The 24,836-nt window shown below is 37.0% G+C and overlaps 1 protein-coding gene across 3 annotated transcripts in view; it reads left to right on the top strand.

Moving 5' to 3' along the window:
* Positions 1-24,253: 24,253 nt before the first annotated feature.
* The window catches only part of DPYD (dihydropyrimidine dehydrogenase), an 807,016-nt gene continuing 806,433 nt past the window's right edge, over positions 24,254-24,836 (top strand). For all 3 annotated transcript variants that reach the window (XM_057718457.1, XM_057718467.1, XM_057718475.1), the window contains exon 1: positions 24,254-24,497. In XM_057718457.1, the coding sequence (XP_057574440.1) occupies positions 24,459-24,497 (39 nt within the window). In that variant the 5' untranslated portion in view covers positions 24,254-24,458. The remainder of the gene's footprint in view (positions 24,498-24,836) is intronic.

Here is a 24,836-nt window from a genome sequence, read left to right as displayed (position 1 = left end):
AATGGGAGAGAATTTTAAAAGCTCCCATGCAGAAGAATTCCAGGTAACTTATATAGATTCTCAGCCTTCAAGGAGGGGGAGCATAACTCCACATCCTCTGTTCCTTCTGCCTATCCAAACCTATCTCTCTTTCAAAGCACAGATCAAACTCTATCTCTTTTACATACTTCTCCACCTATTCACTCTTACCCACCAATCACTGATCTCCTCTTTTCCAAACATTAAGTGTAGGCTTTTATAGTGACTTAATCACTCTGCCCACCCCCACCCCCCGCCCCAAATACAGTATGGAAAAAGAGAGAAAGAAAAAGTGTAACTTTACAATGGAGAAACCTGACAAATACTATTTCAGCAAGTGATCAAGTTTAATATCAAAAGTGATGCCAGATTGATAGCATATACTCTTGATATTATGCAATGAGAATGGCACTTTACCTCTGTAGTCTTCCTCCCCCAAATCCTTAACTCAGTGTAATCATGAGAAAAACATCAGACAAATCTTCATTAAGGGCCGTTCTACAAACTACCTAACAAGCATTCCTCAAAACTCTTAAGGTCATCAAAAACAAGGATTTCTGAGAAATTACCAGAGCCAAGAAGAATCTCAGGAGACATGGCAACTAAATATAACATGGTATAGTGGATGATATCTTGCAACAATTAAAAAATAGGTAAAAACTAAGGAAATATGAATAAAATTTGAACTTTAGTTAGCAATTGTGGACCAACGTTGGTTTATTAACTTGATATATGTACCATACTAATCTAAGATGTATAATAATGAAAACAGGATGTAAGTTACATGGGAACTCTCTATGTTACCTCTGCAACTTTTTTGTAACTCTAAAATTTTTCTAAAATGAAAGGTTTACAAAAAAGTAAAGAGACCATCTAGGGTCTACAAGATGTCATCTAATATTAGACTTTGACCTTTCACTAATGCTCTTTTTTTTTTTTTTAATCAGAATTCCTGCCTAGACAGCATAGTACCTTTACGACTGTAGCTCCAAAAGAAGGTCAACTTCCACTTTATCTGGTTTAGCTGCGGGGGACACTTTCCAAGATCCTCAAGATTGTGAAACTTAGTACTCAGTCTTCTCAGGAACTCCTGGAGCCTTCAACTTCTGAGACCCTACATATTCAGAGGGCCTCTACTCTGTGGAAGCTGCACTCACTTTACTTTTTTTTTACACTCCTTCCCATTTCCACTCAGGACTGAAGGTCAACTCTCATTCTCACTCCACTCCCAAAACATAAGGCCTGTACTAACCCTGTCCCTTTCTTTCTCAAAATGTGAATTCATATCTCAAAAAGGGCTTGTTCAGTCAAAACACCCTCCACCAGAATGACAACATAGTCTATTTATCTAACTTTGCTTGAGGGGCAGGAGGATTGGAAAATAATTCCTTAGAAACAAGACAGAGATTCCTACCCAGGAGCCAGATGTAGGGGGAGAGGGAATTCATAACTAATTCACAATTAATGAATTCACATTCACAACTAATGAATTATCTACCCACAGTGATAGACAAGATGCTTCTAAAGCAACAACCAACCAACAAATGAACAAGCATCAACAACCTCCCGTTTCACTACCACCACTTCTAAAGATATATAATAAAATTTTATTCCTGGGAACACCTGAGTCTCTAAGCAAAATTCTAAGGTTGAGAATAAGATTGAGCCACAAAATATTAGAGGAGAATTTTGGCTCCAGGATCCCAAATAAACACCGGACAGTTAGGATTTATTAGATAACATAGTTGCATGGTGCGGAATATGGCCAACTTACACAGAAGAAACCAGCTATGAGTACTTGGTCAGCAGATTACAGAATAATATTTTGATAATTTGGCATGGACTTTTCTGTTTCATTTTCTCATTTTTTTTTTGCCTTTCCTCTATTTATTCAGTTGGATTACAGCCTGAAATGAGAGTCATAAAACATGAGTAAAATGAGTTGAATTTTATCTTTTTCATTTTAAAACCTGAGATCCAGGAACAAGGTTATGCTACATCATAATATTTGGGAGGAATATGTGATCAATTTCTATATTTCTCATCTTTTCTATCAAGAACGAAAAAGTAGTCATTTTGGGTCTCTGAGAAAAGGACTCAAGCTCTGCCTGTTTTGCATCCCCTCATACTCATCCCATCCCTGACACATTCCCAATATGGCTACAGAAGCAGAATAATGTGTTCCCTCTGTTCCACAGGGGCACAGCAGTAACAGAGGGAACAGGATGCTTTGGAGGCCTAGTCTTCAGGAAAGAGAAGAAAACAGTGCCTACACATGTGGATAGTGAACAGAATGGATGATGGTCATCTCATCATTTATCAGAGAAACATGAAAATGACTGCAGACTAGGTGCCCACTCTCCATACTAAGACTCTGGCACTTTATCAACTGCCTAGAATTTAGAAGCAGCTCTATGTGAAAGGGAAAAGAAGGCTTATAATAAATGAGATTTTGGTTTTGCCATTTGACTAAGGATTCAGAATAAAAATTAAGTTCTATTAAAGAATGAATTAAGTTATATCTCTGGTGAACCTAAGTCTAAAGTCTAGGTATGTAACTAGTATGTTTTTATCAACTCCTGAAAAAAGGAAAGAATGCCTTTCTTGAAAATCATAACTTTGAGAAATCTCTGTTAAATATAAGACTGAAGGAATTATATTAAAGGAAAAAAGTGAGGAGGATTAGTTATATTAAATATTCCACACGTTTCCTTACAGTTTTCAGCCCCCTTGCAATTAGCAGGAGGGTAATATAACTTGTTTTGGCTATTGGACTATGAGTGGAAATGGACATGTGCCATTTCTGGTTTAAGTATTTAATTGCTAAGCTGAAAACTTCCTGCGTTTTTTTTAATGTGCTGCAGTGACTGAGGAAGCCACATGTTCCAGAAGGTGCAGGCAAAAGAAAGTGAAACCTCTGGCAACTAGGTCCCAGGGTAACTGTATAGAGCAAAACCTCCTGGGCAACCCATGTGGGAAATGTAGCATAAGCAGGACATAAACCTTTGTGGTCAAAAGCCTCTGAAATTTCTGACCTAATTTGTTATTAAAGCATACTAACCTATACTTACTAATATAACATAGAACACTCAAAATTTAGAATAACATGAATCTACTAAATAGCATATTTTGTGTTAAGTGAAAAAAATCAGATCACAAATCAAGGTTATTAAAATAATTCCAATTGTGTAAAACAACTGTATAAATTGACATAGATTAAAGCATTGATGGTGGAATTATGACTGCTAAATATTTTCTCTCTTACTTTTTTTTACATTTTTATTATCACATATTCAGAAAAAATAAATTATGAATAAAAAATGATCACAAAACCTCACCAGCGGATTGTATAGTCTTGGGTACCTTAATAGGAAGGAGGATAAATTTTTCTTTCAAATTAAAATCAAAATTTGCAAGATGCGAACTTCTGAATTTCCATAACTTGATAATTTTATTAGAATATCAATTCAAAGCTATAAGCATTTGTTGAGCATTTATTCAGTGCCCAATAATGTGTCATATGCTTTCTAAGAAAAAAAGGAAATATACATCAGTTACTGGGTTATTACACTCAAAATCTTACTGGGTAACAAAGGCTTAAACAACCAGGAATTGGCACTCAATGGCACATAAATGTAAGTCTCCTTTATTCTACCACATATATTAAATAAAGCACTGAGTTGAATGTATATGCATAGTATTTCCTTAAAGAAAACGATACATTGTGGTAAATCTCAGGCTAGACCTTAGGTATTAAATAGGTGGATCAAATCACAAAATATTAGTATTTGAAGACATTGTGGGTAATACTGGTTAAGAAAATGGGTTGTGCAGTTGAAAATATCTGTGTTCAGCCTGAAACTTTGATATTTCTGGCAATATGACTTTGGTCAAGGTACTTAAACGCCTGAAGGCCCAATTTCCTTTACTATAAAACAAGCATAATAATATCTCCTGAGATAGATTTAAGTATTGAATGAAATAATATACACTATGCACTCAAGGCAGTGCCTGGCATAGAGTAATCTCTCAATAAAAGGTAGCTATTTTTATTGCTCAGTCCCACCATGTAGTTTTACTCTGGGAACAAACACAGACATTAAAGGTTTGGGGGATTATGTAAAATCATAAGGCTACATTAACTCATACTATACTTGAAATGTAGTATTAAATGTACTAAATACTCCAACAAACATAGACTAATAAATATGGGAAAATAGGCTATGAAAGGTAATGACTATGTAATTTTCCAACTATGTATGCTCTCAGAAGGTACCTACACGTTTCATCTCACCTCCTGACTGACACTTTGCACATACTTTCTCCTTCATCTACTTTATCATGTCAAGGGGATGGGGACATCCCTGGTTATAAGCTTTTATTGTACCCTTGATGATTTAGAGTGGATAGTACAGAAAGTTAGGGTGGGCAGTGGCAAACTAGAGGCCCAGAACTAGGGTGAGGAGCCAGGTAAGGTTCTGGGGTGAGAATCAGGATATGGCTCCGTGGGATGTGGGCAAATAACTGTAGGGGAAGCTAGGGAAGAAGAAAATAGAGGTATAGAAAAGTTCAAGAAGAATTATGGGAATGGTGACATTTATTCCCCGACCTATAACAGCGTTACTCATATTGGTATATTTATCATCAGGTAACTGGATACCAAGCAAGGTCAGGAATGAGAAAATAATAATCCCTAGGATTACTGGGAGAAGTGTCATGGAGATGGAGAGGGAATGAGTTGAAAGACTCGAAGGACTAGATCAGGTACAGAGAAAAAATGGACAAGAATCCCGAAGAGGACAACAACATGGGAAGAAGGAAGACTGAGATAAACAGAGATTGGTTTGCATTGGGGTAATGAGGATACTGCTCTAACTTTGTCCTTATTAGTCCTTCTCATCTCCTCTAGAATTGTCAACACTGTGGCAATTGAGAATAACAAATATAGCTGTTTTATGACAAACTCGAGAGCACTGAAAGTTCACATATGCCACAAGCAACCACCTTCAGCCTGTGAAGCTACCCAACTGTGCCAGACTCAAACCTTGAGGTGAAGGGTTCTTTTATCACAACATTTCTGACCACAAAGTTCTCCATGTTTCTTAAACTCCTTTCCTTAATATTCTACAGTGTGTTTATTTTCATGGCTATAAAGTCATCCTCAGATTTGCAATGATATTTACTACTATATTGCAGAGTATTTTAACTGATGTTAGTTCAAATCAATTCTGGAGAAACTTTTCAGCCAAGGGAACTGCAAGCTAGCTGGTTGACACTGGAGGTCAAATACTCCAGGGTATGGGTCTCAAATCACTTAATTCTTCACAGCAAATTAGAAATGGGACTCCAGCTGGTGCTAAAGCATAAGACAGACTTGCTGTATAAGGACAAGCTGCTGCTTGGATTTCGAGTCTTTATATTCCTAAAATAAAAAATATGAGACTCCATTTCCCACCCCCAATCTCATTCTTTCAGAGTAAAAGCTTTCTTAACAACAGCAAGAATCTGGCCAACCGATTTCAATACATAAATCTTGCCAAGGCATAAAAATAAAATATGATTTAAACAGCAACCTGTAATCTCCTGTTGACGACCAGCTGTGCCTCCTATTAGTATTAATGGAAGTTACACAGGCATAATAAGAAGGAGGGGAAAATGCCACCTTATGCTTTTTGCACACCTTAACATTTTTACAGCAAGTCTGATTACAAGGGTTTACTTGAGCGGCAATTAAACACTGATTGATTACTAAGTACAATTTGTATTCCAGGCAACATGCAAATGGCAATGAAATTCTCAGATAGTGAATGGAATAAATTCTTCTCACATCAGAGAGAGAATCACATTTTTTAAATAGCAAATGTTTTCTTACATGGAGAAAAGAAGTTCACTGTAAGTTTCTTTTTTTTAATAATACATTTTCATCCAAAGACAATAAGCCTTGATTCATTTCAGAAAGAATAAATGATATAATTTCTGCAAATTGTACTTTCCCGTTCACCTTCAGACTACATCTCTTTTTCCATGATGACAAAACATATGGACAAAAAGTGTAATATTCAGTCACAAATATACTGACTTTGGCTATAGTCACAACTGTAAGCAACATTTTTTCCCATCAGATTTTGGCATTGTGGAAATAATGTCTACTTTTAAATTGAAAGTGAAGTGAAAGGCTGATTTATTAAATGTCTATCATATGCCAGATAATATACTGGGTGTAGGCAATTCATCAGAGAATAAGAAAGAAAGCAGTCTTTGATCATAGTGCTCATGATATAGAAGGAGAAAATGACACTAAACAGGTATACAAAACAGATACAATGTCAGTGGTGTGCAGCAAAGAAGAATGTTCAGGAGAAAGATATGGATGTTGCTGTGTATGTCTGCCTATGCACGCTCAGGGGAAAATGACAGAAAGGGAGCCATTCAGAGCTTTGTACTTGCTGTTCCCCAAGTGTGGAACACCCTCATCCAACACTGCCGAGTGGTCACCTGCTCCGTATCATTTTGGCATTAATCCTAGGACAAAGACTAGGAAGAGCTAAGAAGCTGGTGTGTTGGATAAGCAGTAAGGCCAGAGTGGCTGAAGTGGCGTGAACTGGAGTGGGAGGAGATGAGATCAGAGATACAGGATGTTCAGGTCCTGAAAGGCCTTGTAGACTATTGTATGGAATGTGGATTTGAGAAGCCATTGATAGGTTTTGAACAGGGGAGTGTTATGATCTAATGATATTTTTCAACCATCAATCTATTTGCTATATGTATGTAAGGAATACATTTTAAATGTGTTCTCCCTTGGACTCTACAGTTTTGCTGAAAAACTGGCTCATATATAACTGCTTTCACTTCTTGACAATGGAATGTAAAAGAGAAACTGCAGTTAATAGTCTTATAATCAGATGTGTTTAAAAAGAAAAGCCAGAAATTATTACTGTTTAGGGTATTGTTATGAATGGCAGGGAGAGATGGAAGAAAAGTAAGGAAAGAGTTATGATGTCTATAAAACAAAAATTTAGAAAAGACTACTTGAGCTCTTGTTGTCCAGTAGCTTGCTTCTGGGGGCAGGATGGTTGTTTATGTACTTTGTGCAGATTTCCAAGTATCTTGCTTAGTAGTCCATTCTACTATTTCATCACTTTGGCAAAGAGGTTATTTTCCTTATAGCCAATTAAACTCTTTGATAACTCCTTAAATTCATTTCTTGATCTGATGAAAAACAAACTGCTCACTATTCTTATAAAAACCTATTTAAATACAATCATTTAGTCAAACTTAGCAAGCTTTATCTTCTCTAGGCTAAATGATCTCAAATTCCTTCATCTTTCTGTATTTTTGTTGCTTCAGCCAATTTTTTCTTATTCTCAGAACAATCTACTTTAAAGTATGAATTGTTTTTTGTATCACTGCATCATGTGAGTTGTTTTGAAATTTGTGTTGTATGTTTAGCTATTCAGCGTAGTGCAAATGATGAGAGAAAGATGACGTAGTACTTACACTATATTTGGGTGAAATCTGTGATAGAACTCATCATCTAGGCATGGATTTACTGTATGTATCAACCACAAATATGTATATTTATATAGGATGTGGTTGATACATATAGTTACATATGTAACTTATATGTTTATTTCTTATTGTAGCACAGAAAAGTCACCATTTAGATAATAACATTCCCCAAACATCAAGATTATTATAGGTCACAGGTAGACTGGACTAGACTAGACTAGATAGATACATACATAGTTAGGAAGATAGGTAGATTCTGTAGGAGAATATAGGCTACTATTACTCTGTTTCAACATGAAACATGTACTGAATGAAGAAGTCCTAGGCAAGAATCCAGCATATGCCTGGATTCAGTCTTGAGAAGATACACAGTTAACTTTACTAAGCCTCTCTTTTCTTTTCACTGTGATAATTAATATGAAGTTTAGCACAGTAGACACTTTAAAAGTTAGTATCATTGTCCTTGAAGAAAACTAAAGATGCACTTTATAAATTACAATGCATTTACAAGAAACACATAAAATTCACAAATTTCTAACATTGTTTTCATAACTTCTACAACACACACACAAAACTAGTGAACAGAAATTCCAATAAAATACTTAAGCATTACTTTCTCTATCTTTAAATTCTGATTTTCGTGATGATTAAATAAGAAATTATGTGTAATGTCCTAGGCACACAGTAGATGACCAACAAAGGCAGGTATTTTTTTTTTATTAGCTCTAAGTAAAATTAATGACTAAGCATGCATGGTTCAACAGAGGACACCACATAGCAATCGACGGTAGTTAAAGCTAGTACAGATGGGAAGGTGGCTCTGTCCACACACTCTAGTCATTCATTATCCAGCAACAACAAGTGTGGGCCAGGAAAATCTTTCCCTAGAACAATAGTGGATGCCAAGATCCTAACCATTCAATACAATCTCTCAGAAAGAAACATTTGGTGGCCTTTAAATAGAAAGTATGATGCCAAAAGAATGCTTTTGGTTCCATATTTTTTAATCTCCAAATTGCAAATAGTGGTGCTGAAAAATGTTTCTTGACTGATAGATATATTATATTCTTTAGGGGGTCAAAGTCAATCCTGAAATATGTTAATGTTATATCCTAATGATGGTGCTGAGGGGGACAAAAAAAAATTAAAGCCCTTAAGAAACAAACTTCTGTGTGTGTGTGTGACACAGATGGTTGGAATAAATTATGGGACTCAATAAAAAGCAGTTCGATTTACTTAGTTTTAAAATCCATTTGGACATTTATCAAAGGTCACACTGTGAAATATATTTGTGCTACTTGGAAGAGTCATGCTAATCACTATCCCTCACCTTCCCACTCCTCCTATTCAAAAAAGAAAAAAAGGAAAAGAATAAGACAATATTTAAAAGAATTTCTCTCAATTGAAGTTTAAAACAAGATAGTTGAATTTATGAGTTCAGTGATGACTAATCTTAAGCAATAAATCTAAAACGTATACTGAATGATAAACTATATCTATATACACACAGACACGTCACATACAATGGCACAAATGTAATTATTAGTGCTTCTAAAAGAATGTTAAAATACTTTAGGAATGATTATTTTGCCTATGATGCAAACTGTTGTTGGGTAGCAAGAAAATTTCCTCTGCCCTTCTAGGTTCTTCTCCCTGGTCTAAGAATTAAATTGACATGAGACAGATTAACTGCCGAGACCAGCTCAGTGACTTGAGGTGAGTGACGGGTTCCGCAAGCTTGAAGAAAACACAGACACAGACTGAAGAAAACACAGACACAGACTGAAGAGAAAGATGGGACCTGGGGGCTCAAGACCTCTAGGATCAAGAGCATCGCTGATCCATCCCACGTTGCTTTTATTGAGTTCTTGGCATAGCCTAAGGGTCTAACACTCCCACTTTAGTCCCACAAACAAGGTTATCTTTGAAGTAAACAAACAAAGGCCTCACATGACTGGGGGCAATGATCTTTGTTTGCCTCCTGGGTCCCATTTGAGCTGGGTGTGGATTTGAGCTGGGTGTGGATTTGAGCTGGGCGTGGAGAGCAAAGCAGCCCTGGGGGCAGGAGACCTCTCTCAGATGGATTAGGGGTCTGTGCCCCACCCCTGTTGGCCCCTCTGCGACTGTGCCTGTCTTAGGTTGTTCCTCCCTTGAGGAATCTTACCTGTCTTTGGCTAACCAGCCATCCTCTGGGGCCAAACAGGGTGATATGAGGTGTGCAAGAGAGAAAGGGGCTGCGCCCCCAGAGAGGGTCAATGTTCTGTTTCCATGGTAGCCTATGCCCCCATGGTCTCCATGCCCAGCACCCTTAGCTCCTCCACTGCTCAAGCAGGACATCCTGCATCCAGTCACTCGGCCCACATACTTTAATTACTTTTAGTAGCATTTACAAGGTTTCAGAAAGACTTCTGAATGTCTTCCCACAATTAACGAGAGAAAATTAAACAAAAATTTAATAATATGTTTACATGGGAGAGACCCAGAAAAACTGAATAACTTGCCAGAATGGCTGAAGCCCTCAAACACCATCTTCAGCTAAAGACAAAAGAGGGATAAACTGGATGACTAGGACTGACACATACACACTACATATACATAAAATATATACATATACATAAAATAGATAACTAATAAGGACCTTCTGTATAGCACAGGGAATGCTATTCAACACTCTGTAATGGCCTATATGGGAAAGAATCTATAAAAGAGTGGATATATGTATTTGTATAATTGATTTACTTTGCTGTATACCTGAAACTAACAACACTGTAAATCAATTATACCCCAATTAAAAAAAAAATAGGATATTGACAGTGGGAGAGTCAGTTTGGGGAGATATCCGGAAAAACAAAGTAAACAAGGGTGATTGTGATGCAAATTTAAGTTGCTGCTTTCTCTACTGGTAAGTTTCTAGATATTTGGTCATCTTCTCAGGCACAGAAAGAAAAACACCCTTAAAATGGAGATTCCTCATACAAATATATTTCTTACAAAAGGGCAACTCCTACTTGGTTTTCAGAGCCCTTTTCATGTCTGCTGTTTCTCAGAAAATAACCAGTTTAAAACAGTTAATATGCCAAAGAGACATATTTTGGGCTGGCAAATTCTGCTCCCCAACACTACCAAATAATTGTTCTCTAGCATTCTGCAAATCGGATGCAATTTTTTTAAAAAGCATAATTTGATAACATTTAAATAGATGGAGAAGAGACTGCTCAGGATACTTGAAAAACCAAAAATAATGAAACTCTCTGTGTTTAACACATGAAATAAGAAAATGGAAAATATTTTCAAATTTATTGAAAATACTAGTTTAGGTACTTTACACAGGCAATATTTATCAAATATTGCCAAGTAAGTTGCTAAGATAAGAATGAGAACAGGAAACATGTTTCAGAGTAAGCTTCTAGCTTGGAGTTTCTCTGATTGTCATACATAATAAATTTCAACTTTTAAATGTCAAAGGATGCACTGGGGCAAGTGCTACTGGGAAAATACTCACATATGCTAATTTTTAATCCATTTGTTCATTCAATCAGCACATATCTGAGTACATCTACTTATTTCTAGACTAAGCAAGCTAAGGATTCAAAGATTAACAAGACATAGTCCTTGCCCTTGAACTATTCTCTCTGGTGGGTGAGACAGATTCACACATGTACAATATTCAATATTAAATGCTAATACAGAAGTATGAAAAAGTGAAGGGGGACTATAATGTACTAGCTGTATCATACACTCAGCAAAATATTTGTTGAGTGTAAACAGTGTGCTAGGCAGTAGTCCAGATACTGAGGTTACAGCAGCGAACAAAACAACCTTACAGAACTTAAGGTACATGATGAATAAACACATAATTAAAACAGAGTACTACTTTTTAGTAAAGAAGGAGAGAGGGTATAGTGAATGTGAGAAATGGGAGCTGCAAATTTAATTAGGTAGTCAGAACAACCTTACCAAAGAGGTGAATTTTACATAGATGCTTGAAGCTGATGAAGGGCTAGTTGTTAGAATATCTGGTGTTAGGATATCTGGTGGAATATCACTGCAGGCAGAGGGAAGGGCAAAAAGAAAGGCCTATGTGGATAGAGTTTGAGTGAATAAGAACAGCAGGAATTAGGGGGAGAGAGGAATCAAACAGCTACATCCTGCATGCCTTATAGGGCAATGTAAATTTTATTGAGTAAATTGGGAAGCCATGAAGGGTTTGGAGCAAAAGACTGATGTAATTATTACTTTATAGATTAAATATATTAATACATTCATTTTGTAATAGGACATTGCTCAAATATTCTGACTATTTTGTCTAGTTAGATGAGGCTTAAGTAGTGTTCACTATTTGCCAGTTTCTATAGCTTAAAAAATTGTAACCAGCACTATGATATTAACAATTCTACTTTCCAGTTTCTATAACTCTTAAGAGATTTTCATCCAGGAATGCAATATGAATAACTATTTTCATAGAATGAACTGTAGAACATTATAGACAATTTTGGCATTGTTTTTCATGTAAAATACTTCTTATGAAAATTACAGAGTGCCTAACGTGCCAAGCACTATGGTGGGAGTAAGGAAGGTCTTCCTTGCAAGAACACATACAAATTTATAAAAGGTATATGTGTTTGTGTTTGCTCATAATGCAATAGTTTTTAAAATAACTTTTACTTTTTCCTATAATTAACTAATATGTGTTTGTTACTTATCCATGTTTATTTAGGCCATAAAATCTCGTACATTCTTTGATATTTTGTCAGTACCTTTCACTGTTGGTAAAATTCTACAACCTCAGTTCTAAAGACTGCATAAAATTTAACTGTATCCATTCAATACAGTTATCAATCAGTCACCTTTTGTAGGACATTTATGTTGTTACCTTTTTGTTTTTGCATAAACAACTTTGGAATGAACCATATATTTAGGTAAATTTTGCATGGAAGCATAACTTTTTTAAGATAAAAATATAAGAAATGAAGTTGTTGGGACAAAGATAATGCCCATGTTTAAAATTTGGGTGTGTATTGCTAAATTGCTCTAACTATATACTGTATGAAATTTTTACTCATTATAGAGTCTTATGAATCTGTTAGTTTTCCTTTGCCTTGATCACTCTCTAAATTTTCTTTGGCAGTCTGATAGGTGAAAAATCATATCTCATTATCATTTAGCTGGCATTTCTTTGATTACTAGTTTGCTTGTTACAATTTCATTTTTTTTAATCATCCATTTGTATTCTTTGTTTTTTTGTGAATGGCCCATTAATGCCCTTTATTTATTCATTCATTACTAGAAATCTCTTCCTCTTGGGCTTTCTATATCCTCTGTCATGTTTAGAGAGAGTAATAATACCACTTCCAACATATTTACATATGTACTATTACTAGGTACTGTGTTAGGCATGGAGGATGAAAGGATAAGACACACTCAAATCTAACAAGGACCTCACAGTATAGAGGAGGTGGTGATCATGAAAACAAACCGAAGAACAAGAATAGCCTGTCATTCAGTATTCAGAAGATTAAAAATGGATCTTTATAGTTTCATGTTGGAAAACAGAAAGATAGCCACTGATTGAGAGACAGAATTTCTTCTTTCCAGACTTTGATTAAAATCATAGCAATCTGTTTTATTTTTTCGATTCCACAGAAAGTGATAACATACAATATTTGTTTTTCTGTCTGACTTATATCACTTAGAATAATGCCCTCCAAATCCATCCATGTTATTGCAAATGGCAAAATTTCATTTTTTTAATGGCTGAGTAGTATTTCCTTGTGTATTTATATCACATCCTCTTTATTCATTCATCTGATGCTAGACACTTAGGCCACTTCCGTATTTGGTTACTGTAAATAATGCTGCTGTGAACATTGGGGTATACATGAGTTTGTGTTTTCATTTTTCTTCAGATATGTACCCAGGAGTGGAATTGCTGGACAATATGGTAATTCTATTTTTAAGTTTTTGAGAAAGCTCCATTCTGATTTCCATAGTGGCTGTATCAATTTACATTCCCACCAATATTCTACAAGCTTTCCCTTTTCTCCATATTCTCACCAACATATGTTATTTGTGGGCTTTTTGATGATAACCATTCTGACAGGTGTGAGGTGACAGCTCATTGTGATTTTGATTTGCATTTTTTCGATGATTATTAGTGATGTTGAGCATTTTTCATGTGCCTGTTGGCAATCTGTATGTCTTCTTTGGAAAAATGCCTATTCAGGTCTTTTGTCCATTTTAAAATCAGGTTGTTTGGTTCAATATTGAGATGTATGAGCTGTTTATATTTTTTGGATATTAACACCTCATTGATCATATCATTTGCAAATATTTTCTCCCATTAAGTAGGTTTTCTTTTCATTTTGTTGATAGTTTTCCTTGCTGTGCAAAAGCTGTTAAATTTAATTAGGCTCCAATTATTTATATTTGATTTTGTTTCCTTTGCCTTAGGAGACAGACCCAAAAAAATATTGTTTTATGTCAAAGAGTGTTCCGCCTATGGTTTTCTCTAGGAGTTTTATAGTTTCTAATCTTACATTTGTCTTTAATATATTTTGATTTTATTTTTATATATGATGTTAGAAAATGTTCTAATTTCATTCTTTTACATACAGCTGCCTAGTTTTCCCAGCATGATGAATTGAAGAGACTGTATTTTCACCATTATACCTTTTTCCCTCCTTTGTTGTAGATGAACTGACCATAGCTGAGTAGGGTTATTTCTGGGCTATTTTGTTTCATTGATTTATGTGTCTGTTTTTGTGCCATTACCATACTGCTTTGATTACTGTAGCTTTGTACTATAGTCTGAAGTCAGGCAGTGTGATATTTCTTGCTCTGTCCATCTTTCTCAAGATTGTTTTTGCTATTTGGAATCTTCAGTGTTTCCATACAAATTTTAAAATTATTTGTTCTACCTCTGTGAAAAAATGGTATTGATATTTTGATAGGGATTGCAATGAATCTGTAGATTGCTTTGGGTAGTATGAATATTTTAATGTTAATTCTTTCCACACATGAACACAGTATATCCTTCCATCTATTTGTGTTGTCTATAATTTCTTTCATCGGTTTCTTATAGTTTTCCAAGTACAGGTCTTTTATCTCCTTTGTTAGACTTATTCCTAGGCATTTTACTCTTTATGATGCAATTATAAGTGAGGCTGTTTCCTTAACTTCTATTTCTGATAGTTTGTTGTTAGTGTATAGATATGTAACAGATTTCTGCATATTAATTTTGTATCATGCAACTGTACCAAATTCACTGTTGAGCTCTAGAAGCTTTTTAGTGGCATCTTTAGAATTTTCCATGTATGGTATCATGTCATGTGCACACAGTGACAGTTTTACTTCTTCTTTTACAATTTAGCCTACTTTTATTTTTTTTCTTATTTCAGTGCTGTGGCTAAGACTTTCAATGTTATGTTGAGTAAAAGTAGTGAGACTGGGCATCCCTGTTTCACTCTTGATCTTAGAGGAAATGCTTTCAGTTTTTCATTGCAGAGTATGACATGAGCTGTGGGCTTATCATATATGGTCTTTATCATGCTGTGGTATGTTTACACAGACTTTGTGAAGAGTTTTTATCATAAATGGATGTTAAATTTTGTGAAAAGTTTTTTCTGCATCTATTGCAATGATCATATAGTTTTTATTCTTCAGTTTGTTAATGTGGTGTAACATACTGATTGATCTGCAGATACTGAACCATCCTTGCATCCCTGGTATAAATCCCACTTTATCATTGTGTAAGAAGCTTTTAATGTATTGTTGGACATGGCTTGCCAATATTTTGTTGAGGATTTTTGCATCTATGTTCGATAGTGATGTTGTCCTGTAATTTTCTTTTTTTGTGACATTTTGGTCTGGTTTTGGTATCAGAGTAATGTTGGCCTTGCAGAATGAGTTTGGAAGTATTACTTCCTCTGCAATTTTTTGGAATAGTTTGAGAAGGATAGGTGTTAACTCTTCTCTAAATGTTTGGTTGAATTAACCTGTGAAGCCTTCTGAACCTGTACTTTTTTTGTTTTGGGGGAGTTTAAAATTAAAATTACTGATTCAATTTCATTACCATAATTGGTCTGTTCATATTTCCTTTTTCTTTCTTGTTCAGTATTGGGAGCTGGTACATTTCTAGGAATTTGTTTGTTTCTTCTAGGTTGTTCACTTTATTGGAGTGTAACTGTCTGCAGTAATCTCTTACAATCTTTTGTATGTGTATGGTGTCTGTTATAACTTCTCCTTTTGCACTTCTGATTTATAAATTTGGGCTTTCTTTCTTTTTTCATGATGAGTCTGGCTCAAGGTTTATCAATTTTGTTTATCTTTTGAAAGAACAAGCTTAGTTTCACTGATCTTTTCTATTGTATTCTTAGTCTTTATTTCCTTTATTTCTGCGCGATGTTTATGATTTCTTTCCTCTACTATCTATGGGTTTTGTTTGTTCTTCTTTATCTAGTTCCTTTAGGTGTAAAGTTAGGTTGTTTAATTGAGATTTTTCATATTTCATCAGGTAGGTTTTTATCACTTCCCTCTTAAAACTGCTTTTGCTGCATCCCGCAGATTACCCATTGCTGTGTTTTTGCTTTCATTTGCCTCCAGGTTTCTTTAAATTTATTCTTTGATTTCTTCAGAAATCCATTGATTGTTTAGTAGCATATTGTTTAGCTTCCACGTGCTTGTGTTTTTCTTCTTGTAGTTGATTTCAAGTCTCATGGAGTTGTGGCGGAAAAGCATGCTTGATATGATTTCAATTTTCTTAAATTTACTGAGGCTTGTTTTGTGGCCTAACGTGTGTTCTATCCTGGAGAATGTTCTATGTGCACTTGACAAGAATGCATATTCTGCTGCTTTTGGATGGAATTTATATATATATATATATATATCCATCTGCTTTAATGTGTTATTTAAGGCGTTTCCTTACTGATTTTGTGTATAGATGATCTGTCCATTGATGTAAGTGGGGTGTTAAATTCTCCTACTATTGTGTTACTGTCAATTTCTACCTTTATGTCTGTTAATATTTGCCTTATGTACTTAGGTGCTCCTATGTTGGGTGCATATATGTTAAAAATTGTTGTATCTTCTTGTACTGATCCCTTAATCATTACATAAATGTTCTTCTTTGTCTCTTTTACAGTCTTTAAAGTCTATGTAGTCTGATATAAGTACTGCTACCCCAGCTTTCTTTTGATTTATATTTGAATGGAATACTTTTTTTCCATCCTCTCATTGTTAGCCTGTATGTTTCTTTAGATCTGAAGTGAGTCTCTTGTAGGCAGCATATTATATGGATCTTTTTTGTGTGTCCATTCAGCCCCTCTATGTCTTTGACTGGAGCATTCAGTTTATTTAAATTTAAAGTAATTATTGATAGGTATGTACCTATTGCCATTTTGTTAATTACTTGAGGGTTGTTTTTGTAGCTCTTTATTGTTCCTTTCTTCTTATTTTGTTCTTTTCCCTTGTATCTTCATGACTATCTTTAATGTTGTTTGAATTAATTTCTCTTTTTTCAGTGCGTAAGTATTATAGATTTTTGGTCTGTAGTTAACATGAGTCTTTGACTTTTCTTGTAAAGCTAGTTTGGCAGTGCTGAACTCTTTTTTTCCTTTTGCTTGTTTGTAAAACTTTTGATTTTTCCATCAAATCTGAAAGAAAGCCTTTCCAGGTAGAGTTTTCTTGGTTGTAGGTTTTCCCCTACATCACTTTAAATATATCATGTCACTTCCTTCTGGCCTGCAGAGTTTCTGCTGAAAAGTCAGCCGATAGCCTTCTGAGAGTTACCTTGTACATAACTCATTGCTTTTCCCTTGCTGCTTTTAATAATCTAGCCTCTCTTTATCTTTAATATTTGCTTTGCCATTTTAATTACATTGCCTTTTTTTAAGAACTTTTATTGAGATACAGTTAACAGACAAAAATCTGCATATATTACATTGCCATTTTAATTACAATGTGATCCTCTTTGGATTGATCCTGTTTGGGACTCTCTGTGCTTCCTGGACCTAGATGTCTGTTTACCTTCCCAGCTATTATACCTTCAAATATGTTCTCTGCCCCTTTCTCTCTCTCTTTTCTTCTGGGACCACTATAATGTGAACACTATTATGTTTTATGTTTTTCTAGAGGTCTCATAACCTGTCCTTATTTCTTTTCATTCTTTTTTCTTTTTTTCTGCTCAGCTTCAGTGATTTCCACTACTCTGTCATTCAGCTCACTCATCCACTCTTCTGTATCATTTCATCTACTGTTGATTCTTTCTACTGTATTTTTCATTTCAATTACTATATTCTTCACCTCTGTTTGATTCTTCTTTATATTTTCTAACTCTTTGCTAAAAACCTCTAACTTCTCACTTTGTTCATCCATTCTTCTCCTGAGTTCTCTGATCATCTTCAGAATCATTACTTTGAACTCTTTATCTGGTAGACTGCCTATCTCCACTTCACTTAGTTCCTCTGGGGTTTTATCTTGTTCCTCTGTCACTTCATTTTTCCTAAGTTGCTGTTTTCATCTCTGTGTATCCGGTAGGTTTGTTATGCTTCCTGACCTGGGAAAAGTGCCTTTTTCAGATGTTCTCTGAGTCCCAGCTGTGCACTTCCCTTTCTCTGGTCACTAGAGCTATATGTTCTAAGGGTACCCACTCTGTTGGCTGTGTGGGTACTTCTGTTGTGGTGGGCTGTGGGTAGCTTTTATCAGTCTGGTTGGTTGCTAGGCCCTGCTTTATATGGAAGCTGCTGGCAACTCTTAGATGGGGCCAAATAGTGAAGCAGCTGACTGTGGAATCCTGGGGAGAGGGGTGGGGTCCCTGGGCTAGTGTTGGCTCACTGATGAGCAGAATCAGGTTCTGGGGTGGGTGGTTGCAGGGTCAGGGTTCTCAGAGCTAGTGTTGGCCTGCTGGTGGGTGGGGCCAGTTCCTGACATGGCTGGCTAAGGGTTCTGCGGTGTCCCAAAGCTGGTGCTTGCCCACTGGTGGGCTGGAGTGGGGCTGGATCCTGGGGCAGAATCAATATAATAAAACAGAAAAAGACTCACAGATATAGAGAACAAACCAGTAGTTACCAGTGGGGAGAGAGAAGGGGGAGGGGCAAGATAGAGTTAGAAAATTAAGAAGTGCAAACTACTATGTATAAAATAAATAAGCTACAAAGATATATTGCATAGCATATGGAATATAGTCAATATTTTATAACAACTTGAAATGGAGTATAATCTCTAAAAAATTTTGAATCACTACGTTGTGCATCTGAAACTAATATAATACTATAAATTAACTACACCTCAATGCAAAAAAAAGAGACCTGTTTTTTAATTGTTAGTAAATAATAAATGACAATGACATTGATATATGGTAGGAAATTCACTATTCTGGTTTCCATGACAATGGTGACTATCAGTTAGGCTAGCATGTGGAGGAAATGACTGAGCCCATCCCCAGAAATCACTTGCCTTGGTTGATTTTCACACATTTACCCAAGTGAGTATATGTATGCAATTACACATACATTGCAATCAGAGTGATACTTCAAAGTACATATTTGATCATGTCATTCCACTGCTTTAAAAAACTCCCATGACTTCTCATTTCTTATAGGATAATATTTGAAATCCTAAACTAAGACTAAAACACTGCAGGCCATTCTAATTTCTACTGACTCACTCTGGGATACTTTTCCCTTAGCTCTCCAGATATCAGAGCCTTATTTCCCTTCCATTAGTATACCACTGCTCTTGGAGTCTTTGCAGAGATTACTTCCTTGCCTGGAATGCTTTTGATCTCTTTTTTGCCTTCTTCACTTCTACTGTCCTTCAGAAATTAGTAGCAACGTCATTTACTCAAAGTGTCCTTCACTGATTTCCCAGTCCTTCTTATATAACAGTTCTTTATATTTTCCTTGATATTGTTATTCATAGTAAATATTATATTTTTGTGTGATTAACTGACAAATGTTTGTCTAACTCATCTGCAAGCTGCATGAGTAGAGACTTCATTTCTTTTTGCTCACCACGGTACTGTTAATGTTTTTCACTCTACCTAGTACAAATTAAGCATATAGTTATTTGTGATATAAACATATATGTGAATATAGGAATATCTCAGAATATTGAAATAAATGATGAGACTTTATTATATGAGTCAATTTTTTTAAGTCCAGATGTGTGTAATTAAGTACATTTTACATGCAATATATTTTGTCACTGAAATAATACATAGTGGTGATAATGTAGCTTCGGTCCCCTGGGAAGTGAACTTAAGATAGAAATGTACATGCAGGAAGTTTCTTTATTGGGAAGTGCTATCTGGATGAGGACCTGTGCGAGGGGGGGATGAGATGATCCCTCCAGGGACCTCTGAAACTGGGATGGCCCCTCAAAGATATCTTGAATTGAGGCAAGTGCCAAACCTTTTTGGCCCCACATCAATCAGTTATCAGATGTGGACTACCTGAGGAAGAGGCATGACCCTTAAGTGAATAATAAATAATAGCTCTCTTTAGCCAGGGGCAATTTCCAAAGAGTGACTCAGCAAAGAGCTGTCAACCACCAACATGCTGAGCAGCTGTGAGAGCAGAACCTTAGTCTGAACATGCAGGGAAGGGTGGGAAACTGTGAGGCACATCAGACAACCACTGCAGATGACCAAAAGAAACAGTGAGTAATTTCAGCAAGGTTCTGTCTCAATCCCAAATATAAGCACACTTGAAACTATGAAAGAGTAAAATCTCCGCAAGAAAACCAAGAGAGAGCTATTAACTGCCAGCTGCTGGAATTATGGTAAGTTTTGATTGTGAGAGAGAAGCAACAAGCCCGAGAAAAAGGCCTTGAGGTAGTGACAGAAATTTAGGCAATATTCATTCTAGGGGATATTTTCCCTAGTTTAAGTCAGCTAAGTCTATAAACCTCCTACTCACACTGCATTTTACCCCAAATCATTCATAGTCAATCATACCCCAATAGTGTATTTCCACAATGTGAGTATTGGAGAATGTATCTTTAAATATTTAATGTGCAACGCTGCATGGCATTTTGCAATTTACAAAATACTATCACACACATTTTGTCATTTAACTCTCATAAAAACCCCATTCATTTAAACCACTTACTCAAAATTACTATGTGACAGTATGAGTTTCTGAACTAGTGGCTTAATTTTTGTGATGAAAAGGACATTTATTATACACCAAGGTATCACTATTGCCTATCTCAGCGCCTGAAACAATAGCATCCAATAAGTAATCACTGAATAAATTTCTGACAGGGATTTATATTTTCTCTTCATTATCTGTGATTTTTATGGTATTACATAATATACATGCATGTATGTAGCAGCCACGTGTGTATGCATGTGCACATGCAGGCTTATATAGGATACATGGTATATGTAGTTGAATAAATTATACCATGTTTATTCCATAAGATAGGACTAATATATATATTATTACCTTTTTGAGTGGGAATACTTGAAATATTTGAACCCAACTGATTTTTAGTCATTATTCTCTTGGTCAGTTTGGACAGGAGTTAATCTGGCCTCAGAAAATCAGATGGGGGGAAAAGGTTTTATGATAAATCAAAGTCTCTGGCTTTTTTGGGAGAAAATCACCTTCCAAAGAATGTTTTAAAAATTGCTTAATGCTAGATTAAGAGGGGAAATAAAAGCATATGGAAATGTAAGTTTTTATTGTTTCTAAATTTGTAGTAGTGAATAACTTTCCAGAAAGATGACTCAAAAGCCTTCCTTCTGACTATGGTAATGATAATAGTATTCTTTTGTGTAATGTAAATTATTAGGCTGAGATGCATTTCGGTAAATTTGTACACTATTAGATAAGCTGTCTCTCCAAAGCCTACAAAAAATTAATGTGGAACACCTGATAGTTGACTGTGCTTCCAGATGGAAGGACAGCTTGACAAATGCCATCAGAATTTACAGCTTTAAAAAAGTGTAGTGTGAATGCATTTGCAGTAAGCCTTAAACAGCTTGGATTATTTACAGGTACAACTGTGTTTAATGTGGAATTTTGATGGATTTAAAATATTCTTAGATCCAATCACTGATCACTGAGAATAGGTGTGGCATATGAGCAATGTGATTACATGCCTTAATTAAATATCTCAGAATAGTATACATGTGTTTGGTGAGGTTGGGAAAGTAAAATAACATTAAAATTTTCTATTTGATCATTGAGTATCACTGAAGAAGCTCTCACCTTTGGAAACACAGCATATTTTGGGCTTATCCTTTATTATGATTTAGGAGAGTAATAATCACATAAAATAAAAAGGGAAATATAGTGTCTAACTCTTAAGGATAACTGGACACTTGTACCCATAAAACAACTAAAGTATGGACTGCTAATTGATAAGGTTTGTATTAGTGTGCAGTCTAAAAGAACACATAAATCTGTACCTCTGGTGGTTAGGAAATTGACTATTGAAAATTTTCTGGTTAAACTGGAGAAGGAATCATATGTATTATAACTATATATATCATATGTGTATATATGCACATGTGTATCTTTTTTCTCTCCTTGGAAATATATATGTATGTATGATATATATATGTATATATAAAAATATCTCCAAGAAAGAGGATATAGATGACTTTTGTGGTGAGTAAGGTATGGTAGGGAGATGAAGGAAATCAGACTTTGGAATATTACTCCATGAAAAGAAAAGTAGTTAGTTTGACACATGTTAACTAGAAAGTCATTGATAGATACCTCACTGATAGATACTTTACTTCCTAGGAATAAGTGGAACACTGAAAAGAATACATGGTAAAGTGAAACTAAAGTTTCTAAAATGAATTGTTTAGTGCATAAGCTAACTTCAGGATCTACTGAGTTCATTCAATCACCCAGTATTCCTGGTCTCTTACGTTTCAGTCCTGGCCTAGGAACTGAATATCAAGTAGGCTACCAAGCCAGATATGGACCCTCCCTTCCTGGTGCTTGCATTCTAAATAGAAGACAAATATTAAACAAACCACACTCAAATAAATATGCAAGTAAAATTTGATAGGGCTATGGAGAAAAAATAGGGTGTCATGAAAGAAAACAACAGAGACAGGGTGGGTCTAATTTTGTTGGTGGTAGGGATGGGTCAGGGAAGGTTTCTCTGAAACCTAAAGTGTAAGTAGAATGGAGGATATATGCAAAGGGAGGAAAGTAGTTGGATAATGGGAAGATTACTTTGTGGTCATAACCATTCATGGCAAGAGTAGCCCTAGGTGAGGTTGGAGAAGAGGGGAAGAGCAGATTATTCAGAGATCATTATTGAGTTTGTATTTTATTCTGAATTCAGTGGATCCATTGAAAGATTTATACTGTGTGTGTGTGTGTGTGTGTGTGGTGAGCCAATTAATACTTTTTAAGTTCAATCTGGAGCTTGGATCTTGGTGGATGCAGTGAAGATGGAGACATGAAGAAATGTTCCAAGATGTATTTAGGAGATTGAATCCTGAGAGCTTGGCGATGCACTAAATGTGGGACAAAAGGGGAATCAAGAATGAGTCCAAGGTTTCTATGTAACTTTCTACTTTCTCTTAATATACTATTTGATTTAAGAAAAATGTATCCATCCTCTAGAAAATTCCAGGTTCTGGAAGGTAATCTGATGGTTTGTAAAAAGAAGTCTTCCCAACCACTCAATGTAGTGAGCACTCACACCCCAGTTATTCTGTCCTAATCCTCTTATTTTCCAAGCAGGCATCTCAGTCTCCTATTAGTTTGCTCACTTCCTTACTCTGAGGAAAACTTCCATGAGAGTGATGTGTCTTCTTGAAGACTAGGCGCCAGGGCACCTAACACAGTGTTTGGTAATTGAAAATGTTTAATATTTGTTGAATGAAATGATACACTAATGAAAGAATAATGATAAAGAGGTAATACTGGAATCCAAGGTGCTCACTATCTAGCCAAGAGGACTAAGAAGTATGATAAAAGCCTTAATAGAAGTAAGCAGGACATGTTACAGGAGAAGAGAGGACATGGAGAAAGGAGAGACGTCTGGAGTACAGATACACTCAAAGATGAGGAGAATATTTTCTGGATTGAGACCATCTCTAAATGAAATCGCTCCCTCTCTTCCTAGCAAGCTCTACAACAAAACATAAAGAACTCTCCAAAAGAGCTTCACATTTTAGAATAAATTTTTAAATAGCTATTAGAACGGGCTTCCCTGCAAAGATACACTCTTGATTTTGTACCGCCTACAGGATTTACTACTTGCAGCTTCTCTCCGTAGAAATTTCTGCTCACCTCCATCCCTGGCCTCCGGTCCGCCCACCCCCCCACCTCCCACCTCCCGCCACTATCGATTCTCAGAAGACCCTTGCCCTGGCCTGCTCCCGCGTCTGTGCCGGACGGACTGAGGAACATTTAATACCTTGTCCCTGAGGACTTCTGAAGATGCAGTTGCCCAGGACACAATGTTTCTGTACCTCGCAGGGCGCCTGTGGAAGGAAAGAAAAGGAGTGATTCGTTACTTAGAGCGCCGACTGTTTATACCGTTAATCCTGTGGGTCTCTCACACCTGGCCCCCACCTACCTTCCTCCGCTTTTCACAGTTATAGGCCAAAGGCGAGTTCCCAGAGCGAGCGCTCCCTCCCTCCCTCCCGCGAGTAGAAGGGAAACCAGAGGCTAGGTTGGGGGCGGGGGCGGGAGGGGGGGACCGGGGCGGGGGACCCGGGCCGGGCTCCCTCCCGCCGCTTGGCCTGCGGTGGGGAGCGCCGGGAGCCGCGGGGCCGAGCGCGCAGCCCCGCCCCGGGGGCGTCCCCGCCTGGCGCCCGCCCCGCCCCCGCTCCGCCTGCCCTCCGCTTCCTGTTTCTAAGGGCGCTCGGGCGAGCTGTGGCTTTGGTCTCGGGCTGGAGCCTGAGGACGCGGGGAGGGTTCGTCTCCGGGCGACTCCGGGCTGCGGGCATCGCCATGGCCCCCGTGCTGAGCAAGGACGTGGCGGACATCGAGGTACCGACCGCGCGCGGGCTGGCCTGGGGCGGGCGGGGGACGCGGCTGGTGGGTGTCGGGGAGGCAGCCGCGGCCCGCGCCGGGCCGGGGAAAGAGTGGGAAACGCGGGAAACTTTGCCTCCGCGGGAGGTCTGCGGGGGAGGTGGAGGAGCGAGAAGCCCGCGCCCCGGGAGGGCTGGCTGGGAGAGAAGCGGGGGGCCCGCGACTGTAAGGGTGACCTTTAGGTTGAGACCTGGCTGTTTACTTCGGAGTGGGGGTTAAAGAAGTCCCTGAGTGGCAGTGGCTGAAGAACCACGAGAGTTCGAGAGAGATGGACTTTCTCCAAGGAGCGCTCATCTC

Source organism: Hippopotamus amphibius, chromosome 1 (genome assembly GCF_030028045.1).
Source record: "Hippopotamus amphibius kiboko isolate mHipAmp2 chromosome 1, mHipAmp2.hap2, whole genome shotgun sequence".
NCBI lineage: Eukaryota > Metazoa > Chordata > Mammalia > Artiodactyla > Hippopotamidae > Hippopotamus > Hippopotamus amphibius.
This window is presented reverse-complemented; position numbering and strand designations above follow the sequence as displayed.